This window comes from Podarcis cretensis (assembly GCF_951804945.1).
Source record: "Podarcis cretensis genome assembly, chromosome: 1".
In the NCBI taxonomy this organism is placed as follows: Eukaryota; Metazoa; Chordata; class Lepidosauria; order Squamata; family Lacertidae; genus Podarcis; species Podarcis cretensis.
The window spans coordinates 88034175-88047688 of NC_137170.1; the positions used below are offsets into that span (position 1 = coordinate 88034175).

Genomic DNA, 13514 nt, shown 5'->3' on the forward strand with positions numbered 1-13514 from the left:
ATAGCTTGCATTTCTATTGTGCATTTCTCCTGGGATTTTCAAAGAGGGTTTACATTTCCCCTACCATATATAGGCAAAGCCTCGAGGCTGGAACAGGACCCCATCAAGTTGCCTCTTGTGCAGGGCACTATGCATGCTTTTCTGCCCCTGTGCTTCATTTTTGGTGGAACTTTTCCTCAGGAGCACCCATATGTCTTGTGTCTTCTTCTCATTTTTTAAAATCAAGAACCCCCAGAAAGGAACCAGAACAAGTGCTATTAAAGTACACTTTTCCTTTTCCCCCTCTTTTTGCATTTTACCATGAATATATTTAAGAGTAGGTCTTTGAACATTGTCACACACACAAACACAGAAACCTGAAATGATGTCCATCAACCTGAGAATGGGACAAAAGGGGATGAAATCATGAAAGCAAAGGAAGGGGCAGAAGCAGTCTGTTTTCCAGGACAATTGCTATTTTCTTGACTTTAGCTACCATCTCAGTTTTTCCGGCAGGTTTTCTGGTGTCCGTCATATCCCTCTGGTACACTGCTTAGAAATTATGCAATTAAATGGTATATAACTTATTGAAATAAAAGAATCTCTGTATGCCATTTGAAGTGCATTTCCATGCTGAACAGGAGTTATCAATATAACTTTTAGGGTTCAGAGGTCAAAATGCCAATAACACATGAGGCTCATGTCACTATTTGAGCCTCTGGTGGATTTCTCTTCCACATGGAAAACAGAGGAAAGGCATTTGTAAATGCAAATGAACTTTCTGGCCAATGTAGCTTCGACTTTTTAAAGCACAAGCCTCTTTAAGTTTCATGTGTGCCCTGTTGATAATGGTAACCATTTAGTGTCTCTCTTGGGTAGTTTGTGTGCGAGATTGTGTGAGACGACACAGCTGTACTGATAAATTTGTTTATTAAATTTGTATACCGCTCTGAGATCTGTAGGTCTAGGGTGGTATACAAATGTAATAAATAAATAAAAATATGTGTTTGGCCACAGCTCCCACCCCCAAACTCTACAGTGTGTTCAAAGCAACAGATCCTGATGTTATACATGGTAGTTCCCTATTTTAACTGCTGCTCTAAGTGTGTTTTAAGTATTGTTTTTAACTAGTTTATATTACTTGTATTATATAATGATGTTCTTAGATGTTGGAAGCCACCTTGAATCCCAACTTGGGAGAAAGGTGGGATATGAATACATTTAATAATAATGATGATGATAATGATATTGATAGTTACTTAGAGTGGGCAAAGAATGAATTTCATTAAATATTTCATTTCCATTATATTGCCTCACTATTTTTAAAAAATGAAACTTTATACATTGAAAACTTTTACCACACTTGTATTTTGGTGCTGCCTACATGGAAGCAGCAACTCTTGTGTGTGTTCAGCATTAAGGGATTTGGTTTGGGGGCAAAGAAGAAGCCCAGCTGGGCTGAGAATTAGGCTGGGGCTCATAGAGGGGTATTTGATGCCTAGACTAGTTTGTGAGAACAGAGACCTCAGGCTCAGGCAGATACATTTAAATTCTTAGAGCTTGGGGAACACCATGCCGCATCTTTTCAAATATTTGTGTTCTCCTGCTTTAATATTAATTCCTGTGGGTTAAGGAAGTATCTGCAGAACTGCATTTTGAATAGGGATGAGCCAAAACTTGGTTTTGTCAGCACTTCGGGTAATAGCAAAGAATAAGAAAAGAAAAGAAATCCCTCCCCCTTTGTGAAAATGTCCATTCGTCCATTTCAACTGCCCTCAGTTGGCATTATCAGCCAGCTAAATCTGATGGCAGCTATGTAATGTATTCCTGTTCAGTACAGGATTCCTGATAGGATGAGATTCCTGTCCATGTATCTAATCCAGGGAAGATGAAGACACTGAAGCTAAGGGAGTGGGCTTCGTGTCCAGCAGGATTTTAAAAGGAGGAGGAGCATTTCCCCACCTCACAAGGATGCCTAACTTTGACCTGAAAGTCTATCTCACCTCCATCATCAACCTCTCAGGATATGTGACTGTATGTGTGTTGCTGAGCTGAGCTCTTGCTGGTCTTTATGCCTGTCCATGACCAGACTTCAAAACATACAAGAGTGTTCTGAAGCCATTTCAATATCGTGGGAGAGGGGTTGGAAAAAAAGAAAGAGAGAAATTGGGAGCATTGCTGAAATGTTCTCTACAAAATGAAGGGCCCTGTATTCAATGGGGAGGGAGCTCACCCCCCACAAAATGCCCCCTAGATCATCCAACGCCTTTGCTGAGATCCAGCCCATCTTAAAATGTTGTCTCAATACAGTGTCCCTCCCTGCTGCACACAGTTGCCTCCTTGGTCAAAATGGGAAGTGTCTTAGGATGAAATCTGAGGGCCGTCCCTCCTCTCCCCATCCCTCCCCCTTGCCCTGCAGTGGTGAGAGGCCTAGTGGTAGTGGCTGTTCATGTTGTTGATATGGGAGGTTGCCATGGCACTGAAGGGCGCTGAAGGCTGCAAGCCGTGGCTGGGGTACAGAGTGGGGGTAGAGCCTGGCCAATAGGAGAAGCTGGTTGGAGTCACCCCCGAGGCCATGATGTTGAGTTTGGAAATGCCAGAGAAGGGCAGGGGTGCCTGGAATTTGTAGAGGGTGTGGTCGGGTGTTGCTGGCTGGCAGACTTGGGCCAGGCCCTGGAAGTCAAACTTGTAGGCGTAGCGTTTGCCGTGGACCTTGGTCATGATGTTCTTGTCATAGTAGTAGCGCAGGGCCCGACTCAGCTTGTCATAGTTCATGTTGGGCTTGCTCTTGCGCTCCCCCCAGCGCCGGGCCACCTCGTCGGGATCCAGGAGTTTGAACTCTCCATTGGTGCCCTCCCAAGCGATGCAGTTGAGATTGGCACGATCAGAAAGCAGCTCCAGCAGAAATTGCCACAACTGGATCTGCCCACTGCCTGAAAAGCCAAAAGAGGGGCAGTGAGAAAGGCCCATCTTGAAGGGGCAGACCTGCCACCCTCACATGAACATAGGAAACTGCCTTTATGCTGACCCATACATTCTTGTAGCCCAGGATTGCTGCTACAGAAGTTGTTAGAATAAAGCTCCCATGATCTTTGACTCTTGGCCATGGGCAGGTGGACTGGGGCTGACAGGAACTGGAGTCCAGCCGCATCAGGAGGGCATTATGTTTGGCTTGTCCAGGCCAATTCTGAGGGCCAGACTAAATGTTATGCCAAACACATGCTGAAGACACCAACTAGCCACTAGATCCCTCTCTACCGGGACAGTCTAAATAAGTAAACAATGGTAATGTTCTTTCTTAGCTGCCCTTCACCAGAATGCTCAGGGCAGATTACAGCATATTAAAACAGTCAAAACTAAACAACACCCCCAATAAAGCTCAACATCAATAATCCTTCCAGTTAAAAGACACCAACATCAAAACTTCCAATTTCAAAGGCCAGGGTAAAGAGATGTGTCTTCAGTGGTCAATGGAAGCTGTAGAGAAGTGGTGTCAGATGCATCTCTTGGGGCCATCACCAAAAAGGCTCTGTCATAAGCTCAACCTGCTCACAACTACTGAGAGCAACAAAACCACCAGAAGGCCCTCCTTATTTTATCTTAATTCCAGGGTTGCTGTACAGGGAAGGTGTTGTTTCAGATATTTGGGGCCCAAGTCTAACATAACACTTTCCCAAAAGATTTCTATCCCCAATGGCCTGGAAAGCAACTTAAAGGCACAAGTAAAGGCAACAACAAAAGGAAATACAAGCAACAAAAGGGTTGGGGGAACCTTCAGAACAGGCTTAGGGGGAGGCATGAAGGGAGGGGAGGAGAGAACAGGGGAAGGGAGGGCAAACCTCGTTCTGCTCCTGCATACCCAACTTAATGCTATGTTGAAGTCCACCCACTGACTGCTGTGTTCCTTTCGCTGTAAATCCTTGCCATCCTTCCTTATCATTTGGACATTTAAAGGTAAACAAAAGGTACATCAGACTCCTGGCTGAGCCAAAATATGAAGTATCAACTCTTTTCCTATTTTTCCCCTACCCATAATTACTAACCAATAAGTTTCTATGACCTAAGGCTCCCACTAGAAGAGCTCAAAATATATTGTTGCGTGCCACCCCAATCTCAAAGAGGTGCAAGATTTCAGGGGTTCCAGGAACTTACCCAGGGTCCCGTTTCCTTGGAATGAGGGACAGTGGAGACTGTGGTATCCTTATTTACACATATATACAACCAGAGCTCACTCCCTGGCTTCTGCCTGCAGCCTGCTTCTAGCCCACCCATTTACCCTCTGGCACAGAACAGCTTTCTTTGTCAGACTAAGGACCATACTTAGGTGATACCTATGGCCCTTGCCTGGCTACTGGTAATTCAGCAATAGAATCCTCCATTAGATTTTAACCCTTGCTGAATCCAGGAATTTGAAGGGACTTAGGCATTATATAGCCTAACCCCTTCCCCCAAACTCACAACAATATTTTAATCCCTTTCCCATAACCACTGTCCCACCCTCAAATATATAATAATACTCTTATTCCTCTGTGTCTGTTAAGAAAGCCAAATAGCTCACACTGTTGACTGCTTTGAACTCTTCAGAGCTGAATCCTTTGCATTTTCCCAGTCACTCCAATACCTACTTCATTAAAAAAAATGTATCCATATTCTCTTTCTTCTCTATAGACTTTTACTAGGAAGTGAATCCATTCTATATGAGATGCAGTGCTTTTAGGTGGGTGTATATTGCAGAATCATTACCTCTATGTGTGCAGGTTTTCACAGCTTCCACATGACATCATTGGCATAAAAACACCAGTTCGTATTTCCCCCTATTTAATCTGGATTGGAAAATCTGATATTTAAAAAAAGCCCACCTCCCCCCCCCCATTTACTGTATCTGAATGAGCTGTTTGCAATATTAAGCCCCCATCCAGAAGCACCCTAGGATTTAATACCCCAAGTTAGTTTGCAATGAAGATCACAGCCTTACACTCATTTGACTGTTGTGACCAATTAGATACAAACAAAGCGCTATAGAGTATTATGGTTTACACAGCATGGCACACCTATTGTGTTGCTTCCTGCTAAATATTTTTGTTTTGTTTTTAAGCAAAAATTGTATAAAAATATACAACTGATACATTTATTTACTACAGGTAAACCTGAGAAGTTGCTTTGTCTGAACTAATTTGAAGGAATGGAGGTCAGAAAATGAAAAACAAAATCAATGCTCTCTGTGTTTCTAGATATTCAGATAGGTTACATTACAATATGCATAGTGAACATAGACATAGTTCATATAACTAATTAAATAAATAAAATATCTGAACCTACCTTCTGTATGTGTACAATTATGGAATCTCACACTACTAATGATATAATTTTTAACTTTACTTCTTCCAAGACAAGAAGAGCTGATTCACACAGCCACATGTGTCAGCTTAAACATTGACAAGTGACTGGTTTGAGTGCTATTATAAAGTGACATAAAATATTGTTCAGCATTTAACCAGTGCTAGCAGTTTCACACATGCATGTCCTCTATTGATGTTGCTGTCCTGAACAAATGGTTCTGAAATAACTTCTGATCTTAATCCTTTTCCTTTTTTTATTGTAGTCTAGAGAGGCCTCCTCTACACTTGCAACAGAATGAGGTGGTAGACTGGGTGATGGTAGAATAAATGGTACCCATTTCAGATGCCAGGTAGGGAAATCACATTTCTTAATCTTTCCCTGTGTAAACCCCCCCCCCCAAGAAACCCACCACACCCTTTTGCAAGTAGAAAACTAGAACAGCAGAGAGGTGGCTGAGCTAAAACCTTTCTCCCTGAGCTGCTAGCTTTCTACTTTCAAAGGGCTTTTTTTTGTTTTCCTTAGGGAATGTTTTAAAAAATGACTTTCCTCATCTACCCACAAAAACTTTATTCTGCTGCATATGTAGGCCAGGCTACAGATAAAAGATGAAACATTTCCAGAAGGGTAACCCTGTTAATAGGGACGCAGGTGGCGCTGTGGGTTAAAGCCTCAGCGCCTAGGGCTTGCCGATCGAAAGGTCGGCGGTTCGAATCCCTGCGGCGGGGTGCGCTCCCGCTGCTCGGTCCCAGCGCCTGCCAACCTAGCAGTTCGAAAGCACCTCCGGGTGCAAGTAGATAAATAGGGACCGCTTACCAGCGGGAAGGTAAACGGCGTTTCCGTGTGCGGCTCTGGCTTGCCAGAGCAGCGATGTCACGCTGGCCACGTGACCCGGAAGTGTCTCCGGACAGCGCTGGCCCCTGGCCTCTTAAGTGAGATGGGCGCACAACCCCAGAGTCTGTCAAGACTGGCCCGTACGGGCAGGGGTACCTTTACCTTTACCTTTAACCCTGTTAATATGTGGCAGTTAAAATCGACAAAGGGTCTTATAGCCTCTAGAAGACTGAGTGTGATATCCAAGGTTAGTGATACTCAGAGCAGACTAAGTGAGATCAAGGGGCCACTGGAGTCCACTGATTTCAATGTGGCTGCTGGAGTATCACTAAGGCTGGCTATCACCCTAACGCAAGCACAAACATTCATTGACTACAGCCCACTTCATCATACGCTGAGTGGATTTTAGCCCAAGAAAATATATGACATAATAAAACCTGCTAATCTTTAAGGTGCCGCAAGGAAAAGCGCTGACAGTTTTAACCTGATCAGGCACAGTTCAAGTATTTCGTACTTGCTGCTGGGGAAACCAGTCGCCCAATATAAAATCTAACTTAAGCAGCATTTTTTTTTTGGGGGGGGGAGGATCACAGCTGAATCAGAGGGGATAGGAAACCGGTCCTCCAGATGTTGTTGCATTCCATCAGCCCCAGCCAGCAAGGCCAATGGTCAGAGAAAAGGGAAAGTAGTCCATTCAACATCTGGAAGGCTATAGCACATTTGAAGTCAGATAAATGAAACCCGGAAGAGGAAAGAGCTTTGGTCCAAGCACTAACCCTCCTCTTCACAATTCTGAGTTCCAGGTGCGGAAAAGTGTGTTCGATTCATTTTTTGCTTTTAGGAGAGGGCGACCACGTACCAGCCTCTATAATGTTGTAAGGGTGCACGCTCTTATAAAGGGAATCGAACGTTTAAAAACCAAGACAACCGCAGTTGATTTCCAACACGTGTCAGGTTTCTAATGTGCTCTCTTACTTAAAGTGGGTATGCTTGCTAATACACACTGTTACATATACGCAAATGCTTGTGCACAACCCCGTGCGCCCTAGATATAAACCCAAGGAGCATGGTTGTTTAGCACTTCTAAGGCAGAGTACTTCGTACCCATCGCCGTGGGACTACCGCCTCACCTTAACACTGCAATCCTCTACAACACGCCTGCTCAAATTTCTGCTCCTCAGAAATAAGCGTCGTTGACTGGTCAATGAAGTTTACGTTCGGGTAAATGTGCATCGGATTCCCCCTAAAACCTCGCCTGCTTCCCGCCCCCACCGCTCTTGAGATCAACCGGACTTCAGATATCAACTCCTCAAATCGTGATTGTGCCCAAAGCTATTTAGAAATTACGCACGCTGTCAACTGGTGGCAGACTGACTTTGCAAATAGACCGAAGGGCGGAGTCCATTGTTCAGGCAACAGCAAACGAAACTACCTTGTGGGGGAAAATATGTCCCCAAGACCCCAAAACTTTATTCCCATCTTATTTCTCGAAAAAGCGCTCTCTCTCGCTCTCTCTTAGAAAGGAGAAACCCTATCCGCTGTGTTTCGTTGATCTGCAACCTCGAGATTCAATAAATGGGCAACATTTATTTCCAGCCCACTGTCTTAAGCGGCGAAAATAACATTGTTTATCTAAGAGACTGCATTGGACGCCCTTGGGGAGGTCAAACTGGTGGCCTACATCTTTCGCCTGGCTTTTTAATTCTTCTTTCTGGTTTTCTTCTGCTTTAAACTGGTGGGTTTTTGATCTTGCAGCGCTTGTAATTACTGTCTTGGCGGCAGAAAGGCGATTCATAAATACGTTTGACATATAATGATGTTGATGTACAGTATCACGCTTTTTTTTGTTTTGTTTTGTTTTTTTCAGGCTCCCCTCTGCGGTACCCGATTTTGTAGGCTTCGGCCCTATACCCACTGACGTGGAAGAAAGCCACTGAGTTCCGTGGGATTTACTCCAAGGTGAGTTAGTATAGGAATGCAACCTTACTTTTGGGCAAGGATGCATAAACTGCAGATGGAGTCGGCTCTAAAGGAAGCTTCACTCCACATTTCTCAGCAGATGAATCTGTTTACATCGGGTTTTGCCTCCGTCCTTCTGCATTATAGCATTTTTGTGTGTTTTAATGGTGCTTTTAAGTGATATAGTAATGTTATTTAATATATTTTATCCAATATACATACACTGCCCTGGTGAGGGGAAAAATCCAGTTACTGTACTGGGATAATAATATTGATCTACCTTGCAGGGCAGTTTTATGGATAGCATCAACACAAAATAAGATGCGTGAAGTATTTTGTACGCTCTACAGTGCTGTATGCATAGGAATTATTGGTTCCGCTAACGTTATTCATATATTGGACACTATTGGCCGAATTTAGAAATATTTATTTACTCTCTCTTACCGGAGTCGGTACTTGGCCGGTTCAAGAGGAACTATTTATTTTGCACTCCCGATGTATTGAGATCTGCCCAGCGATGCACCGCAGCGCAAGACACACGTTTTGTGGATTTTGACATTTGTTGAATCCCTTGCCAATTGCCCCCCCCCAAAACCGTGAATTCCTCTCCTCTCCCCCTTCGGAGTTGTATTTGGGGTAAGAGATGTACATAAAAATTGGTAAATGCACACCGACGAGTTACTTCGTTTAAGTTAAATAAAATCAGATTTATTTTAAATAATAATAATAACCTTGGCTTTATGGCGTTCGTTCATCATTTCGCCCTTTTGCCAAACCCGCTAGCCCGTGTGGCATCGTAGTTAGAGCGCTGGGACCTGTGAGGCCAGGATTCAAGTCTCTACTCAGCCAGCGGCTCTCCTTGGGCCAGTCGCTTTCTCGCTCAGCCTAGCTTACTTCTCAGGGTTGTTGTAATAATAAGATGAGAAAAGGGGAGAGCTATGTAGGACACTTTAAGCTCCATGGAAGAAAATTGGGGTAGAATAAATGTGATGGTAATGATAAATAAATAAAAGTTGGCACTTCTGCGCCTCTTTTCCCTCAAACCCGCGATTTTGAGATGCTATAGATTATTTCTGATACTGTTACGAAACTGGATTCCGTAGGAAATGGGGTGTGAAAAATGCTCTAACCAACTGCGCCTAAATTGCTCTAAGCAGTCAGTCCGCGCGATCCAGGGACCATCGGCGCTCCCACCTGGGAATTATGAACGCGACACCCCCGCTCCTAAGCCATTATTTGTGTAGCAGCTATTGGCATTAACAGGTTAAGAAAGAAGTTGGTTTCCTCGATTGTAGTCCGGATTGGGAGTGACATCTCGTTAAACTCAGGAGATTTACTACTTCCTAGAAAACCTGCCTGAGAGATCCCGCTGGAACGAATGCCAAAGGCTGGTCCCCAACTGCGCCAGAGGCGCACATCAGTGGGAACCGATTAAGCCAAGAGGGACGTGGGTCAGTAGCAGCTGAATCGAGGCTGATGTTAGACTGGGGTGCTAGAGAATCTCCCCGCGTTTGTTTTGTAATTAAGTGGTCCAAACCCCGAAACGCAATTAAACAGTTACTGTACGTGTGTTTTGAGTCAGTGGTATTTCAGCGTATTTAATACTTTCAGAGAGAACGGGATCCAAGTTCTGGGGCTTAACTGGGCTTCTTGTTTCCTTATCTCCAAGGTGAGAGAAAGAGTCCAACGGAGGGACTGAGAATTTTCGAGGTGGTGCAAGAGATGGGCGTTGGGAATACAAATAGTTCTCGGCAGCGCCATTTGGACAGAACGCTTCCTCGGGGTCTTAGGAGTGCGGCTGTGACTTTGTTTTCACCTTCTTATAAGAATAAAAATGAATCGGCAGCCAGCCATGATATTGCAGAACTCAGAGCTGCTTTTCGGCTAAGTTCTCTGCTCCAGAAAACAGCCTCACCTTCTTTCAAGACGTCTCCCGCAGCTCCTTGCCGAATATGCCCTCGATTTTTTCCCTTGCTCTCTGTCCCTATGACCTTAGGCAGGGTTGCCCGGCAGATCAGAGCTTGGTTTCTGGGGAAGCCTCCGAAAGAAGGGAAAGGGCGCTTGGTGGCGGCGGCGGGGTTGGGGATGTTTGGTGCCGGTTCTTGGAGGGCAGAAATGAGATTTAATAGGACCCCTCTTTGCCCAGATGGGCTTGCCACTAAAATTGCAGTAGTGTATTAAAAGAGGAAGTTTTCAAGCTACACAGAGCTGGGGGGGGGGGGGATCCTTGCCTCGCTCCACGCTCCTAAAGCTTGAAAGTGTTTTTTCTTTAAAAAAAAAATTCACTGAAACCCGTGAATTTGAACAACGCAGTAGTCAATCTTGCCTGAAGTAGAGCCCGGTGCAATACCAAAGCTTACTACTCTGCCAGCAGCCTTAAGGAAGGGTGCCATTTTTCCTTTCCGTGGCAACCTGCTGGTCAAGATCTCCTGAAGTCCAAGGCAGGGTCCAGCTCTCCGCGCAGTTTGATCCAAGCTAGCACCGATTTCGGGAGGCGCAGGGTGTTGAAGGACGTCTTCGCCGCCTTAAGCATTTGAGGAGCAGCGATGGGAAGCTAAAGCAGAGGTTTTGGAGCGGCTGCAGCTACTTCCCCTTGGCTTACAGAAGGTGCTGAGTTCAATTCCTGCCATCTCCAAGTAGGTCTGAGGAAGACCCTCTGGCTAAAACCCCGGAGAGCCGCTGCCACCCACGGCAGGCGATACTGAGCCAGACAGACCAAGGATCGGATTTCAGAAAAGGAAGTCGATATTAATTCCTCCTTTCTCTCTCTTTTTATTCAAAAAAAGCCAGAGATCTCTTCCACCATTATTTGGGGCTTTGCGCCTCCAAGTGCTTTAGAGGTACAAATCAACCAGCGCACACCCTAACCCTACTAACTGCATTATTACTGAAATGATAGATATATCAGGCAGGATCAAATCCTGCCCCGGGCGCGCTTCTTGTTTTGCACCCGCAGCTGATTCCGGTACCGCGTTGCTTTTGAAGTGGTTTTGCAACAACCACACATGTACACCATCGTTTATTTCTAAGGTTTTGGGGGCCCACCCAACTTTAAAGAGCGTTTGCTAGAGAAAAGAGGGTGCGCTCCTTCCTATAAGGCGCAGATTCCGAACCCCTGAAGGGGAGACTTTGTTGCATTGGATGATGCGCATCCTCTGCCCATTGGATATTTAGCAAATTTGCCCTTCGAAAAGAACCTACAAATTGATCGCCCTTTGGCAACAGACTGCCTTGAAAGGCGCCCCAGTAGCCCCACGCACTCCTTTTTCGGTACTTTCCGGGAAGGCGGGGAAGCGAGGGTCTTACCTTTTTGGACTCCCGGCCCCAGTGATCCCCACGCCTGGCTTTTGCCTTCTTTGAACAAAGTTTCCCCAACTGGGTCTGCAAATAAGATCAGCAAGAAGAGAGACAGAGAGAAAGAGAGGTGGGGAAAATGAGCGCAAACCCAAACCGATCCCGGTCCCCACCCAAGAATCTCCCCGTAATTCGGACTTGATGGAGGGGGCGGGCGCGTTGGACAAGCTCCCTCTCTCTCTCCAGAGCGAGCCTGGTTGTATTTCAAAGTCCCCCTGCCGCCCGCCTCTGCCGCTCTGCCTCGCCCCCCCACCCATGCCAAGCCGCTATGAAGCCAGGAAACGCGTCCAGGAAAAAGGAAATCCGACTTCCGATGGGAGCCGTCGGGGCAGCTTTAAAGAGGGACGGCGAGAGAGACGGCTGTGCGCGCCTGCTGAAGAGCGCCAAGGAGCGATCTTCGTGGAGGGGGAGAAATTGCAGTTAGGGGAAACGAGCAGGAGAAGAAACGGGAGGCAGAGGTGGGAGCCTCGGGTCTGGGCTGGGAGGAAAGGGACCGATCCACCACGTGGAAAGCTGCGGTGGCGCCGCCGAGCAGCCCTCGCCTTTGGTCCCTGCCCTACCTGGCAGGTACATGTTGAGCAGCAGGGTCCGGGCCGCGCCGCGTCTCATGGCAGCTCTGCGCCCACCCCGCGCCCGCGGGGGGTATTATTGCCTTCGCCTGGGGAAGATGATGGTTGTTATTATGTATTACGGTCCCCACCCGTCGAGGCAGGGCGCGGGATGGGGAGAGCGGCGGCGAGGGTGGGGGCAGTCTCCAAGCAACCTGCGAGGGGCGCAGGGCCTGGGCGCCTGCAATTTCCTCTGCGCTTTAATTAAAGGCGCGGCGCGGGCGCTTATCGCCCCATCGGACTTTAATAAAGTTCCCCCCGTTAAAGATCGCCGTTTCTATGGAGAGAGGCAGCCGCGGCCCTCGCATTTTCCGCCTCCTTAACTCTTTGCAAACACACAGTGCCTGGCCTGGCCCTCGCTCGGCGGCGCTTCTGCTCCAGTGCCTCTGAACCAACAAGGAAACGAGCCCCGACGGAGGCCCTAATGGGCCTTTAACCTGAAAGTGATTCTGTGCCCCCCCGCCCCCCACCCACAAGCGGAGCCGCGGCGAAGGTGCCCCATCCTCCTCCTCGCCCTGGAGCCTCGCAGGATCACCCCAAAGGCTTCTGTCGTTTCCCACCGTGGCTCGCAAGATGCTTTCCAGAAGCTGAGAGGGAGCACAGCAAGGCAACGATCTTCCCTGATGTTTGTCCTCAGTACCAGATGCTCAGAGGTCGAGCATCTCTGAATGAAGAGGTTCCATTTCGCTACCATCGGATAATCTGTTAATCGACTCGCCCATCCTTCTGCAACCTGGTGCCCACCAGACATAGGAGCCAACTCTTAGGGGTCAAGGTCCCTTTGGCCCCAATAAAATATTTGAGGGGGTCAGGCCTTCCGAAAGTTCGTGTGCATTGCCGTTCAAATGGTGTGCATGCACTGCATCATGTGATCAGTTATGTGGGGTGGGGTTTACCTGCAAACCCCCCCCCCAATATTTTATTCAGATTGGCTGCCACCCCTGCCACCAGAAGTCTTGGGCTGCCTGCAATGTTGACTGGGAGTTGTGGCCTGACAACATACCTCATCTAAGATTTAGATGGTACATTCACTACTTGCTACTGCTAACTCCCCCCCCCCCAAAATAAACTAATTGTATTTGCATGGACAGTCCAATCCCTCTCAATAACTCTGGTGGAGGAAAGCGATTCCACCTGCCCCAATATCTATACAATAGTGAATCAAAATTGTATATACGTTAGTAACTTAAAACAACAGTAGTAGTAAGTAGATGAATTTCCAAAGGGGTAACCATGTTGGATAGTTGCATCTTGAAGACCAACACATGATAGCTTTCAAGGGGGCACTCTTGGATGTGTCAGTAATACTAATTATATGGTGGGTTTCTTAATCTCAGTAAAATATAACAGTATTATAACCCTCTTATAATAGTGCATTATAGTAGCATTTCTTTCCCCACCTCTCGCATCACTCAGTCACAATGAGTTCCACATTTCAGCCTA

General features: G+C 46.5%; 1 protein-coding gene and 1 long non-coding RNA gene across 3 annotated transcripts in view; one reads left to right on the forward strand and one right to left on the reverse strand.

Moving 5' to 3' along the window:
- The window catches only part of LOC307212417, a 34818-nt gene extending 24839 nt beyond the window's left edge, over window positions 1-9979 (forward strand). The window contains exons 2-4 of one of the 2 annotated variants that reach the window (XR_013836988.1): window positions 5582-5668; window positions 8018-8109; window positions 9779-9979. This is a non-coding gene — a long non-coding RNA (uncharacterized lncRNA). The remainder of the gene's footprint in view (window positions 1-5581; window positions 5669-8017; window positions 8110-9778) is intronic. The other variant, XR_013836987.1, reaches the window with a different exon arrangement.
- On the reverse strand, window positions 89-12573 carry FEV (FEV transcription factor, ETS family member). The gene is made up of 3 exons (XM_079969542.1): window positions 12024-12573; window positions 11416-11490; window positions 89-2912 (listed from the first exon to the last, which is right to left on the reverse strand). The coding sequence occupies exons 1-3, from the start codon at window positions 12070-12072 to the stop codon at window positions 2410-2412; spliced, it is 627 nt and encodes a 208-aa protein (XP_079825668.1). The 5' UTR covers window positions 12073-12573; the 3' UTR covers window positions 89-2409.
- Between the last annotated feature and the right edge of the window lie 941 nt (window positions 12574-13514).

Excerpts from the sequence above, each read along its gene's own strand:
- FEV (XM_079969542.1), bottom strand. The coding sequence starts at position 12,072 with ATGAGACGCGGCGCGGCCCGGACCCTGCTGCTCAACATGTACCTGCCA. Across the intron at positions 11,491-12,023 it reads GCTCAACATGTACCTGCCAG|ACCCAGTTGGGGAAACTTTG; the intron begins GTAGGGCAGGGA and ends TCTTATTTGCAG. Across the intron at positions 2,913-11,415 it reads GGGGCCGGGAGTCCAAAAAG|GCAGTGGGCAGATCCAGTTG; the intron begins GTAAGACCCTCG and ends TTGGCTTTTCAG.